This window comes from Aptenodytes forsteri, unplaced genomic scaffold (assembly GCF_000699145.1).
Source record: "Aptenodytes forsteri isolate BGI_AS27 unplaced genomic scaffold, ASM69914v1 Scaffold715, whole genome shotgun sequence".
NCBI lineage: Eukaryota > Metazoa > Chordata > Aves > Sphenisciformes > Spheniscidae > Aptenodytes > Aptenodytes forsteri.
The window spans coordinates 605,734-620,521 of NW_008794112.1; the positions used below are offsets into that span (position 1 = coordinate 605,734).

The 14,788-nt window shown below is 39.7% G+C and overlaps 2 protein-coding genes across 2 annotated transcripts; one reads left to right on the plus strand and one right to left on the minus strand.

Moving 5' to 3' along the window:
* The first annotated feature begins 1,127 nt into the window (after positions 1-1,127).
* On the plus strand, positions 1,128-5,995 carry IL18 (interleukin 18). Its single transcript, XM_009275624.2, has 5 exons — positions 1,128-2,969; positions 3,956-3,964; positions 4,492-4,629; positions 5,433-5,578; positions 5,711-5,995. Exons 1-5 carry the CDS (start codon positions 2,903-2,905, stop codon positions 5,924-5,926), a joined length of 576 nt encoding a protein of 191 aa, XP_009273899.1. The 5' UTR covers positions 1,128-2,902; the 3' UTR covers positions 5,927-5,995.
* Positions 5,996-8,105: 2,110 nt separating this feature from the next.
* On the minus strand, positions 8,106-14,785 carry SDHD (succinate dehydrogenase complex subunit D; the record flags this gene model as incomplete). Its single annotated transcript, XM_009275730.1, has 3 exons — positions 8,106-9,472; positions 12,517-12,661; positions 14,749-14,785. Coding segments are annotated over 3 exons (348 nt in total), but the record flags the coding sequence as incomplete, so codon positions are not given.
* Between the last annotated feature and the right edge of the window lie 3 nt (positions 14,786-14,788).

Consider the following 14,788-nt stretch of genomic DNA (forward strand, 5'->3'; position numbering starts at 1 on the left):
GCCCCGTCGGCTGGCAGCTCCGCGCCGCGCCCTCGTGGTACCCGCGCTGCCCCGGGCTCCGCTCCAGCGCAGGCGGCCCCGCGCTTCTTCCCTGCATCCCCCTTTCTCCGCGGGGCAATTCATTACACACTACCTCGAACAGTCGGCTGAAAACTCCCTTCACCTTCTACCGCTCTGTTCAAAGGTGCTCGGTAAAAGATCTATCTTTTACTACGCATCAGGGGAAGAAGTGTAGTTGTTTTATGCATCTTACCCATTAAACCGAGGGCCACCTTTTCCTTTAATCCTTTATCACTAAGTCCTGCCTATGTCTTCCCCTCTGCTTTAGGAAAACAGAGTCGTCCTTGACTTCTTGGTCTCCTTCACTACATATGAGGCATACGCTATTTGGGGTTGTGGCATTTCATTTTAAAGGCTTGGGTATGCATGTTTGGAAGCAAAGATGCAGTCCTCTGCTATGAGCAGACCAGCTAGAACTATAGACCATGTAAAAAAACAGGATGAGAAAAAATCACTCTCAAATATGTTCCTCAAAGAGCTTTACTAGAGGAACAAAGAAATCACTGTGATTACCACACTCCGATCCCTAAGGTTGAGGGGTGTGCTTATTTGCTTAAGTTGGCGTTGCTCAGTTGTTTTCTATAGTAAGTCTTTTTCAAGTGGTGAAAAAGAGCCTTGGAAGTAAGGCAATGTTTTGACTGCACAGTAAAATCCCATTTATTACGTTTATTACTTCTGTGGCTAGTGCAAGGGGAAAGAATGCCTTGACAGGGGTTGGTGGGTTTGAATGAAGCACTTCATATTCTAGACTACTTGCAAAAAGTGACTTCAGTGTTTTTACAGTCACTGTTGTTGGCTTTGTTTATTTGATGCTGTCTGATCAACAAGTTTTCGTGCGTTCTGCTGTGACTGTCTCCTCCCGTGTACTGTGTACAGAGGCTAGGCACATAGCTCCAGGCTGAAGACTTCATACAGATGCTGGGCTCCTCAAGGTTAGATGCTGTGATGGTGAATGTCAGTGTGCATGTTAACTGTGTGCATCTGGCCAAAAATTTTACACCAGTCACAAAGCCAAGTAAATCAGATCTTGCAGATAGGAAAGTAGCTAGTTGTTATTTTCGGAAAGTAAAACGCCTTTATTTCTAAAAATGTAGCGAAAACAGGTAAGAACATTCATACACAGAAACCATTTTAGGAAAATGAACAAAAATTTTACTAAGATACAGACCAAAATGAAACAGGAAGGAAAGTGACAACCTGCATTTCACAAAATTAGTGGCATAGAAGAGGACATTTTAAAATTGTTTACCGCCAGAGAAGAGAAAGAATGAAATTCTTTGCCACATCTTCCTCTGTCGTATTATAATTCCCTTTATTCTTATTCTCACTTTTCTTTAAAGGTAGGAGATGCTACTTTAATTTTGAAGAGGATATCATAATCAGTTTTAAAATAAAAATATTTTAGTGCTTATTTCTTAGAATTATTCCTTCCAGTGGCAACCATCCCAACAGCAGTAAAATTACTGAAATACTAGACTTTACAGTTCAAGTCCTAGTCAATACAGGTGACTCCACATAACTTTTATTTTGTAATTTTTTCCCCTGGCGCACTGCTAGAACTGAAGATACGGAGACATTTGTGGCCTGCAAAGCAATACAATCTGTTCAGATGTCTCTCTCTTCTGTCAGCATAAACAGAAACTTTATGATAGAAGAAAAGGGATGGGTGCACTTATAGGTAAATGGAATGGGTATAGCGAATTTATGACCATCACTGTTCTTTTGTTTTATACATTAAACATATCCATTGTTTTATCCATTAAACAGACCGAGAGTGTGACATACTCTCAGACATTATGTCAGAAAGCTAAAGAATAGAAAGTTTACCTGTCTGGCTGTTAACTGTATGAGGTTGAGGATATGAACAAAGCTAAAACCAATTATTCTTCTGGCGTTCTTGGAGGGGGTTGTGTATTGACATTAGAGGCAGAGTGCAGCCCTGGGCTAGTTCTAAACTAACCCTGAATTGTGTAGAACAGGGTCTGGAACCTCTCGGGTGCAGAAGCTCGCTGGTCTTCAATGATTAGTTCAGGTTTTTTTTTTTTTTGTTAAATTACTGTTGTTATTCCCAGGGGAAATACATCCTTTCTTCTTCACTCTTCTCTGTGACACTCTTGAAAGAGAATAGCTGTGAAATCAAGCTAATAATTCAACCTGAGTTAAAATAAAGTTACAACACCATAAGCAAATCACTGCTGCTGCAAAGTAAACTACATCCCAACCTCTCTAGGAACCTACACAATTCCAGCTCAAGATGCAAAAGATACAGGCCTTTCCAAGGGGCAGTCAAGGGTGGACTACATTTTGGGTATTTTGGAAGTTCTGTCTTTTATAGAGGGAACCTGGAAAGATCAGTCTGTGTAGACTTAATGTAACTTTTATGGCTTAATGGCCAGTAACAGGGTGTGTAATCCAGCCTGAGTCACTTCCCTATTCGGAAATTAGAAACAGAAGATCCAATGACCATGTGATAGTAAGATAATTTTTGCAGGCCCGTGAGAAGAGAACTAATTTGATGAAGTATGTTCATGGAACTACTTGCTAGCATTCTCATAGAAAGAGAAAATGGTAATGAGTTAGTTATTCCCATGTATGTCAATGAAAACTTGTAAAATAACAGAACTTGAAGAATGCTCTATGTTATTCTAAATAATGATAAAAGGCAACAGAGGAGGAGACCAATTATTTAAAAAAGCAATTTTTCATCAGGTAGTGAAACATGCCAGCCCTATTATAGTATTGTGTACTAGAAGAGAACCAGCCCAAGAACTCCTTGCCTTACAGAGTAAGCAGCATTGTTTTTAACTCTGAATCCTCTCCAGGTGTTTTTGGCAGAGTGAAGATGAGCGGTGAAGAGATTGTTGTGTGTGCAGTACAACTTGGAGAAAATTTCTGCCTCTATTTTGCAGGTAATTAACTACCACTGCTGAAAGAGACACACTGTGTCTTCTTTCTGCATAGAAGATCCAAAGCTGATACACAATTCAGTCCTTGCCTTGGGCTGGCATCCCTGGTTTTGTGGAATCCCGTTTCTTCCCCCCATCTTACTTGAGCAATCCTCAAAGCAGTTACAATCCCCACCCACTTAGAAGAATGATAGTTCTTAGATTATGGAGCCAGGCTGTTCACTGCAAAAAGAATCTGAGTTTGAGACAGCTGTCCCAGTATGTTAACAGGTCAGTACCATATTGTTGCTGAACACCTTAAGCATTTAATAACCTTTTCTGTTTGAATACTGATTAAAAACAATTCCTTTATCAGTCTGATTTCACCTAATTTTCCCATAAGCTTCAGTTTGAAGTACTGTTAGCCAAGTATCTGAGTCAGTGGAATATTTGTTGCTGCATACAATACATTCCTGTAAAGGACACTCAGAAAAGTTGGAATACTGTGGGGTGGGCTTTGGAATAAGTGGATAACTTCCAATCTTATAGGATAAAGTTAGTTAGAAAACAGTCTCTTCTTTAGAAGCAATTTGTAATGACTCTTTCTTGTCCTTTTGCTCACCTAAAATAAAGGTGCTAATGAAAAGAAAAATTTGCATGCCGTTTATTTCTTGGTTATAGGCTTAAACTGACGTGAGCTGCTCACCCTTAAGTAACCCTAAAACATTTTGCATGCCTCTTGGTTTGGTGGTAACTCCAGTTCTCAAATGACTGGTGGTTTCATCATTCTGTTGAGTTTGTTAAGCTCACAAAACACACTCTGTAGTTAGAACAGCTCAGCTTGGTGAGTTAGTGATGCTGTGGGGAGTACAACTGGAAACGTGTAGGTGGCTGGCTGGCCGACTTCCAATCTTGCAGAACAAAACTGGGTAGAAGGTGGTTTCTTTTGTGCGGGCAGAGCTTAATGTTGTTTTTTCTTTCCTTTTTTTCATTGCTCACTTGGAACCAAGACGATGATGGTAAGCTGAAAGCTCATCATTTATTAACTTCATTATCAATTTAACCTGAACTAACCTGCTCACGCTTACTAACCCACAAATGCTTTGTGTGCCTTAGAGAACAAGTTTTCAAACTGATAATGGCTACTGTGAAAAAGAGAGCTACACCTCACCTTCTGAAGTTGATGTTGCTTTCTTTCCTCCTAAGGTACAGGGTAGTGGCTTCCCTGACAGAAGGACCTTTTAATGCAATTCTAATTGTTGGACAAAAGGGAGAACTGTTGCTCCTGAACTCTCATTAACAGATACAGTAGCTTCTCTTGCTTATATATAGACTGCTATATTCTGGGAAATCCTTCTGTCTTACCTGGGTTGCTACAAGCCAGAGGTGGAAAGAATGACACGGCCTCCATTTTGTTTGAGATTGCCATTCCAAGAACTTATTTCACCTGGTATCCTTAATGACAAGATGAAGCCTGTAGCAAACGTTAAGATCTGAGGAGGTGACAACTAAAATATTTGACCCTCTTTGCTCACTACTTCTACAGGGCTGGAATGCGATGCCTTTTGTAAGGAAAAAATTCTCCACCGAGTCCTTCGAAATGTAAATAGCCAGTTGCTTGTGGTTCGACCAGATTTAAACATGGCAGCGTTTGAAGATGTGACAGATCAGGAGATGAAATCTGGTACACCATTTTTCAAATACATACTATATCCATTACACCGTTTCTTTATTCTAGATGTGCTTTTGTTCTTTGTAATCACTGACTTTAAATGATGAGACTGAGAGTAAAGACTTAAAATTCATTTGTAAGAATAAAGCTAAGTAAGCTAAGAGAGCTGAAATCCTCTGTCTTGTGCATTGGTAACAGATTAGATTCCTGGATTAGATTGAGGCCTGCAGGATGTCCCATTCAGAAAAGGGCTGCTAAGATTTTTGGTTAGCTCTGATCACAAACTAAGTTCTTAATACCTTTTTTTTGGTGTGTGTTGGATTACAAAAAAACATTTTTAGGTTTAAACAATGTATTTAACACTAAAAGCTCTTATTTTCTTCTAACAGCATTAGTTAACAATGAACTTATGGTTTTGGCTTTGATTTTGGGGGGGGCTCAGCAATTCATTCAGAACTATATTTGTTGAACATATTTATTTACAGATCACATATATACAGATATAATCTGATTTACAAATGACTACTTACAAATCCAATTCTCACTTTATGCATGCACGTAAAAGGATTTCAACATCCTACCCATACTAACTGGTAACTTCACATGCTTTCTTGGAAATTCAAAATCTTGGTTATTGAATGATTGCAGAAAGTCACATATGTGCTACCAGCAGTCATAAAAATTCGACTCCTGGCTCTCCTGTCAGGAAAAGTATCCTGGGAAGACAGCAGTTGCCACTGGAATGGTAAGACGTGATACGGTTAAGTTGTTGCAGCTCTCTCCTGAGCAGACTATTAATAATAATTTATATTTAGGCAACGGAATGCACTTCAACATTCACTATTACAAGACTACCACACCTTCAGCAGGGATGCCTGTTGCATTCAGCGTCCAGGTAGAAGATAAAAGTTATTACATGTGTTGTGAGAAAGAATGTGGAAAAATGATAGTTCGATTTAGGGTAAGTATCTGCTTTCCATACCTTATGTATATATAAGTAGTAGGCAAAATTAAGAATTCAAACATGTGTGAGCTGAAACAAAACTGCGCAGGTCTTGTGCTGGGCCTAACCCATTCCCTTTTTCTTCCTCAGGAAGGAGAAGTTCCCAAAGAAATTCCTGGTGACAGTAACGTAATCTTTTTCAAAAAGACATTTACATCTTGTAGCTCCAGAGCATTTAAGTTTGAATACTCACTAGAACAAGGAATGTTCTTGGCCTTTGAGGAAGAAGGTCGCTTAAGAAAATTAATTCTAAAGAAACTGTCAAGGGAAGATGAAGTGGATGAAACCATGAAGATAAGTTTCTAACTTCAGTCAGAATGAAAGTCACAATCTATGACATACTTCAACAGTCTTAAAATACATTTTGGCTTTTTATGAAAGAGATCTTACTTCTTCTTCATCCAAGGCTAGCCACTTTTATGTTTTTAGCTACTGTGAGTCAGTACAAAAATGAGCATCTTACAAAGGAAAATAAATTCAAATTCTTGGCAAAAAGAAGCAGAAGAATGTTTTCCAGTCCAATAGAAGGAAAGAGAATTACACAATAAAGAAACAAGAATGTGCGTGCCTATATAGTCCTGTATAGTTTGATCCCTAAAATCTTTACTGCCTGCTGATCAAACAGCTTTTGAATTAGGTGTCCCGTAGATGAAGTAGACCTATTTTGGGGAGGGAGAGAAAACTGCTTAAAATAACAGATTTCACAAGCAGACCACACACCTGGCCGATAAACACTTAGAGATTACTTTTTTGCATCAAGATTATTTCTTGAGTGTCTTCATCAGTCTCAGTTACACAGTGACACTCACCTTCAACTGAAATAGAAACAACAGACAATTTTTAACTTACTGGAAATCTTTACTTCAAAAACTGCTAATTTACCTGCACAACTGAAGTTCTAATAAAGCTGTTTGTCCTCAGAGAGCCCAAGAAAAAAAAAGAATTACGCTTTTCTGTAAAGGTTTTTAAAAGTTAACAGTAAATTGTAGGTTAGTGATGAAATGAAACAGACATTTGTCCTTCTAACAATTGGGAACAAATGTAGATATGGCTGGCTCCCATAAGGACCCTATCTTATTCTTTGTATGTGACAATGCAGCATACATTGGGGTCAAGCTGTGAACTCCATTTCGCATTCGGAGCTGAGCAAGCACTGGATTTCACCAAAACCAAAATTAATGTAATGCATTCTGAATATTTAATATTGAGGAAATTGATATGGCATATATTATTCTTTTCTTCTACATATAATATAAGTGTTGGTCTTCCTCTTCTGTTCCAACTCCAGGTAGTGGTAACCTGAACATTGGTTGCAGCTGGGGTCCTGGGTCTTCAACTTGCCATGCAGAAGAGCTGGTACAATTGTCATACCCCATACAGGCAAAAGTAATCAGAGAAAACAGAAAGGCCTCTATCTGTCATGAAATGGAGGAAAATCCTCAAACTTGCAGAAGAGATAAGACAAGTCTCAAAACTTGTTTTGGTAAAAACCAAACCAAAACTATAATTTCAGGGGCTTTAAAAAAGCACAGAGACATGAAACTGCTGTGATAACCCTGACTGCCTCAGCTTTTCATGTTAATGCTGCCCCTGCCATTTCACCTATCTAGCTGCTACAGGCGCACCTAGAGGCAGTAAGAAACCCATTTAGAATCAGGTACAGCCACCGCTGAGTGCACTATTGCTTAGGAAGAATTCACTGGAGGGGCTTAAACTCAAGAATGTATTTAACACATCCGGATACCCAGTAGGACCGAGTCCCAGTCTTATATGCCTGATGAATGTTCAAAAATGGGATTAGACCAAATGGTTACAGCCATCACAGTAATTAAGAGCAAAAGTTAATTACAGGGATTCAATTTCAACAGGACTGAGGAACACATGCGATTCATAGAGAAAGCTGTGGTCATTACCTTTAATTCTTGCCTCAAAAACACGAGGAACTGGTCTCAGAGTTGCTAGCCCCTAACGTCGTAGGTCCAGACTACTACATTCACAGAGCTCTTACATAACTCATTTCTCACACAAGATACCTTAAACAAATACCACATACAGATGCATCTTGTGTTTGGTCTCAAAAGAGGAAATGTCACACTTTCTATGATACATGCTCAGATTGTACAGAGGTACTTACCAATGACTCATACACATGCATCTTCCTCACTAAGACAAAGTAACACGTTACATTGATATCTAAATCAGACCACATCAGACAGAAGCAACCATCTCAATTCTGAGAAGATTAGCAAATCAAAAGCGGCCAGCTACATGGTATTTCCTATGGTTACATGAATAAGTAAGTAAGTAAGTAAGTAAGTAAGTAAGTAAGTAAGTAAGTAAGTAAGTAAGTAAGTAAGTAAGTAAGTAAGTAAGTAAGTAAGTAAGTAAGTAAGTAAGTAAGTAAGTAAGTAAGTAAGTAAGTAAGTAAGTAAATAAATAAATAAAAATTCCAATCCAGATTTAAAAAAAAATTAAATCAGAAAGTCTTGTAGAATTCAAACAGCAATTTATTCATTCTGCTTAGTGCATAATCAGACTGATGGTAACACACAATTCTCTTCCTCTTACTATTAATAGTACCACAGAAGTACCATTAGAATGCAGAAACAGTTAACCACCCCTTACTACTATGAAAGTCAGAAAAGATAAAGGATGGTCTAAAACCTAAAGACATAGAAAAGAACGCTGCCTCAGTCTCATGTCAAGCTATGACAGAAAGGATATGTTTGTTGTCTTTTCAGTCACGCAGGAAAATGTGTACCAGTGTTTATTTAGAAAACAAACCCCAAAAATGTCGCAGATGAACATAACAGGTTCCAGGGAAACTATGAAAGCCGTACGCTATTTATGGCTCCTAAAATTAATCTGCAAAAGTTTTTTTCTTCTAAGTCAATTATTGCTGTATTTTCTAATGGACATTACTCTTGTATTAAATCAAGTCTAAGTCACCTCTTTAAGTATTAAGGACAATACATATTCATAAAAATATTTTTTGTTTTATAACATCTAAATGAAGTAATGCAGAGTAACAGTATGAACAGTAACATAACAGTAAGAATTAGTATTTGAACTTGATTTTAGGAAAAAAAACCACCTATCTGCAGAGAAAACATTTTAAGTAACCCAAAAGTAGTAAAAATCATTCAGAAGCGTGCACACACATGGTTTCTGTAAATTCTTTATTGTATGGATTAAGAAAAAAAGTACTCCCTTTTCTACATCAACTCTCAGGGTCCAAAGAGTTACAGGGTGCGCCTTACATACAGTTCAGTTGTGATGTCAGAAATAACAGTTCCATTTTCCACAAGTCAAGTTTGTTTTACAAAATAGGAAACCAAACAACAGTTATTTTAGAAAAACACTCATTAAAGCTGCCATTACAACAAAAGTTACCTTCAGCTATGTAAGTCTGTCATTGATGTAATTAATTCCTCCCAATTAACAGTGCAGCTTAAATCAATTCACTCTCACCTGGACATTATCCACTTTAAATCTACTTTTTCTTTTCTAACATTTTTACTGCTGTTGGATATTTATTTCTAAAAGACTAGCTCTGAACTCGCTGCAGTATGGACATACTATGGGCCCTTGGTTATTCATTTGTTTTGCATTAAGCATGTTGGTAAAAATATGATGAAGCAGAGGCAGCAGTGAACAATCATGTTTGTCAGGGACTCGGTCGCATCTTAGAGGCTCCACAGCATGGCAACAGCCTTGCAGATCCCAACATCATAATAGTTGAAGTAGCAGAGGCCGGTGAAGGTAACGGCCGACAGTACGTACAGACCTGTATTGGCCAGCTTAATGGGTATATCTCCATGGACATAGTCAGTTATAACCTGTCCAAGACCCCTAGAGAATAAGAGGGAGAAGAAAGCTGAAATCAGGAAAGAAGCATTCCTCACGGAAATCCACCCAGTTTATGTAAGCATTCTACTAAGATGGCTCAAACACACCATTTTTTTCACCCGCTATCATCAACCTTTCCTAAAAAATGCCCAGTTCCCACTCCAAAAGAAGATGCATCTATTTAAAACAAAACAAAACAACATTCCACATATTCTATTAAAAAAATACACATATTGGCTCAGAGTTTTCTTAATGGTACTGAGGAAACAAGGTGTTGAGCACAGCTCTTCCAAACAATAGAATCTGCCTCCAAGAAACAGCAGGCAGTTTATCTGATTTCCAAGGACTGAAGAAAAGTAACAAAGGAAATAATCCTTGCTTGAACAACAAGGTGTGGCTCTGGGACCAGCCATTGTCACAAATGCATGGAAGACTCCAGGATGTGTATTTAGATTAGAAAACAGTGGCAACCAAAAAATTAGCATACTCTTGTCTTTTTTCTACATCTGTCAGACTGGAAGTGAGCTCTTGTCCAGATTTAAACTGTCCAGCAACAGGAAGACAGAGGATGCTAATAAACTAATGTGGTAGTTCTCTTCCCAAAAGTACAACTATATTTGCTTTCTGCAATGACAGATGTCAACTTGGTAAAAAAGAGAACCGTATTTAATGCAACAATTTTCTTCCTAGGATTTTGCCTTGGTCTAGCCTGAAGCTGAAGGACCTGTGTCCTACAAATTAAGACACGCTATTGACCTAGCAAGGTTCAAAGTCCTGCAGCAGATGCCACTGCAAGTGAATGCTGAACTCAGTTTCACTTAGATGGGGGTCTAATACCATAAAGATGTAAAAAGTGAGAAAAGGGGTGCAAGGAACCCCTGGATACACAGAAGAGAAGCTGAAAGTGGAAGCAGTCTGAAAGGCAACTACTCTTAAACTATTACAGCTATTTTTTACAACTGGACAGTGGAGTAAGGTCAGGAGCGTAAGCAGCACTTACCCACACCTTGAGCCTTCCAAACTGCAGATAAATAAGGCATACTCAACTTGGGATTCACAGGCTGCCCTTCAACTGTAGTGCTGATACGGGATTTTCGTAAGATCTTTTCTTTGCATGGCACAGTAAGACTGAGCCATGCTGAGACTTCTCAGAAAAACTGGTGTGTGACTTTACAGCACACTAATTAATTCAGACAAAGTCCTCATGGGAAAAGACTAGTGGCCCTGAGAACAAGGAAGGGAATTAGTGAGAAATAGCTGATGTGTGGTAGACACACAATCTAGGTCACAATACAGCAGCTTCACTGGGCAGAGAAATCTTTATTCCACGCCAGCAAAAAACGGTACAAGATAAACATGGCTTCAGGTATCTTGAGTAAGTCTATTGATAGGTTAGTGTTTGGACTGATAACTAGCTAAATATCTGAAGCGCTATTTCCAACATATTTTAGGACAAGATTTCCTAAGGAAAAACAGAGCAAAGGTGAAAGAAAACCCCTCAAAAATACATGCAGTACTCCCCTGCAGTTTCTCATCCGCTACAAGAGCGATTATCTGATCTGTTATGGCAATCAAAGTAACGTTTATGGCAAGCAAACAATCTTTTTTCTTTTAATATTCTAGCACTGAATACCTATGAAAGTACAAGACGAGAATTTTCCTACATAGGAACACCTTTAGGTTTTTAAGACAATGTTTTGCAAGATAAGAGTTTAATACGGGAGAAATTTTCCAGCTTAAAAAGAGAACAAAAAACCCACACAAGTGGGGGAGGAATTCACTCTGATGAAAGTTGCCAGCAGAGCTGCACACAATCAGCAAGACATTTTTCTCACGGGGGAAGTCCCCATGCTGTTTATGGAAAAGGGATTTCTAGTATGAACAATCCTGACACTTTTGTCAACAAGAGATATTCACTAAAGAATCAAACGTTGATTGATTCTTTAGTGATGACACAAAATGTCATCCAGAGAGCCCATTTCAACACATCAACCTGCAACAACCTGTTCCAATGCCTGGAATTTCCCCACGTGGTCACACCCAGTATGACACCAACACGCGCACACCAAACAAGTGAAGAAAAGCTCCAAAGGCAGGCAAGCTTAGCTTTATGTATTTTATATTTGAAAGAGCTCTGCCAAGTATATTCAAGGTTAGCCACGTTTCAGATTAATTCTGTACTAGATTTGAGGGCTTCGGCAAGAAGCTCCCAGTCACAGTGAGGGAAGTGCAAGAATCCCTAGTACAACTTCGTAAGGGCAAAACTGAGACTTAAGAAAACCTGGCATCCCAAAGTACCATGAAGTTGCTTATCTGCTTTATCACCGTAACAAGGAACTACAGACCAGTATCACCTCAAGAATGTAAACGCTGCCAGTTAGGCCAACCATGCAGCTGGATCCACTCCTAACTAGACTCACCTAGCCTACTCACATTAAAGATCACAGCAGAAGCACACTTAAGAAGAACATGAGCAAGCGTCCATTTCACAGGAATCAAGAAAATAATGGTCAAAGTCTCAGCTTCTTCAGTGGAATATTTGCTATGAACTCTGTTACGCAGAATCTCATCACCATTGAGATGTACAAAGCCAGCCCACAGCACAGAACCTTAGAAGAACAACTTGTTTTATACAGATCTGTCCTGTTTCTGTTCCCGCTGTTCATACAACGTTGATTCCTCTACCAGATAAAAACATCCAAAATTCTACACAGCCAGTGGCAAGGAAGTCCTCCTAAGGTAAGGTACTGTGTAGAAGAACACTAGAGAATGTTTATGGATTCCTTAGTAGCAATATGTATCCTGCCTTCTGACTGAGGGAACAGTGTGACAAAGGAAGACCAAAGTACAACCAGTCTTGTCAAAGATCACGACTGTCATAGAACTTGGAGAGTAAGGACTTTGCTTGCATCTCTTTCCAGGTGTTTCATACTAGATCAGGAAATAAGTCAGTAGACTTACTGCCGTATACAGATTTAAGACCTAGGGCTGGAGCCATCCTGACTACCAGACTTTACTCTTAATTCTGAGGGACCTATTGTGCTTACCAGTGGCCATGGAGAGTGAGGGCTGCAGCCAGTGAATAGTCCATGGCTGGTCCAGGATACAGGTAGGCTGCAGGAAGGAGACCCAGCAAGAGGACACTGACAGCTCGCTCACCTGTCCAGTGCAAAGACGCAGCCTTGGAACTGCCTGTAAGGAGAAGTATTTTTCAGTGCAAAGTTCCTGTTCAAAGTGCTGTAACCTTAAAAACAGATACCTTATCCTGATCAGCACCACACAATTACATGTTTTCTCCAACCTGATTACTAAGCTTTCATCCAAGCAAAACCTAGATGCCTTTGAATTACTGCTATAGAATACATATCTATTTTACAATTAAAAGGTTAATTTTAAATACCCCCCTCTGCTGCTGCTAGGAAGGAGAAGCTTCTTTTACTACAGAAGAATAGAAGCTCAACAGGTAAAGTCAAACCAAACACCAGTCCTACTTTCACAACCTGCAATTCAGGACTAAGGTCCGAGTCAACCATCACAGGAAAGAAGTGTCTCCGAAGGCAAAGCCTTTTTGTCTAGTGAATTTCCTGACTGTTACATACTATTTACTACTCCCACCTTTTGAGATCCAAATGGACACAACTACAAGTTCCAGTGAATGGCACATCATGATAACTGTGCACAGTTCTGCCCAGGAACCAATACTGCTATTTTTAACTATAAATAGCAGATTAAACTTCTGGGACCATCACAGTGATATATGGCCTAGAAGCCGCCTGAAGGCCAAAGGATTTCAGTCCTCCATTGATACTCAGCTGGGTACAATTTGAACCACGTAACATATGACTCTAGAAATAGAAATACCAGTTAGGGAGCTCTGTAACCAACTTTTACTTTTTTAGAAGCAAGCAAATAGTATTAGGGAGGAAAAAAAAAACCCAAACACCTAGAAGGTTCTGGAACGAACCAAAACCCTAACACCATAAGCAATACTTTGAACCAGAATGTCAGCATCAGCCCAGGCTAAAAACATCAAGAATTGACTCTGTGAAATTACCTTTATAATACAATACCCGCAAAGTGCTTACCTAACACACATATATTATCCATCCATCTAAACCAAAATGCAAATGTTTTTCTTCATTTTTGCTAGAAGACAGACATTTAGGAAAGTGACAAGATAAAGAAAGCAAAGGACCTGAAGTAAAACATAAAGGGACCTAGGCTGTGGACTAATAAGCTGTCCCTGTAGAACTCCACGGCCAAGAACGCTTCACAGCACATGCATGAAGTCTGTTGTTAATATGAAGTCCAGAATAGAAAGGAAGGAAACGGCTTAGCTGTGTTTAAGCCAATTTCTTTTCCAAGTGTTTCATCATCCTTTCCACTTGTAAGGTGCATTGTAATAGCTACAAAACATCCTTAACCTCCGGTCACAACACTTCTCATATTTAATTGTGTAACTGACAGACCAGAACTTGGTCTTGGCACGGTCATCTTTCATCACCTCTGTGTAGTCTTACCCCATGGAGAGAGGAAAAAACAATCTAAGAAATACTCTCTGCCTGCAGATCAGACTTCTCAGATTAACCTCAGTGAATCAGAAGCTCTACCATTCAAGAAAGAAATCACAATTGTAGTGCTACTGAACCATAAGAAATGTTAAACCTTCTTTCTGATTTCTTTTAAAATTTTTCAACCTTTTTTCAACACTCGAAAAAACTACCGCCTTTGTTAATAAGCAAAGATTTACTTTTTTAACATTCAGTTAATATCTCCCACTTAAAGACTTGCAGCATTCACAAGCTCGACACCAACATCGCAAATGTCAGTTTCAAATTCAAGCAGTGTAAAGTCACATGTACCTTGTTTTAAATCACACCCGGGCAGAGTGCAAATCAAACAGCTGCGCTATCAACTGCAAATAGTACTGTCACAGGTGATGGCAGCACATTGTGATAATATCAGTTACCCCACCTCAAGAGCCCAAGAAAAACTACTGTGCCACGCGTCAATTTTCTCTGCCCCTGGTTACTCACACCTGCCATTTAAAATCTCCTATCTGGCTCAAAAAATCAGCCACCCTGACCAGACGCGGGTGTAACGGGCACATGAAGAACGCGCAGTTTGGCGGGGCTGGAGAAGTCGTTTGGAGGACGGCGGGGATAACGGCTCAGCGCCGGCTGACAAACCCGGTGCCGGCCACGGGGAAGACGAGACTCCCCGCGCACACGCACGCAGCCCCGCACGCGGCGGAGGCTGCCCCGGGGCGCGGGACGTACCGTGGCCCTGCTCCGGGGGGCTGTGGCTTTGCCGAGCCGG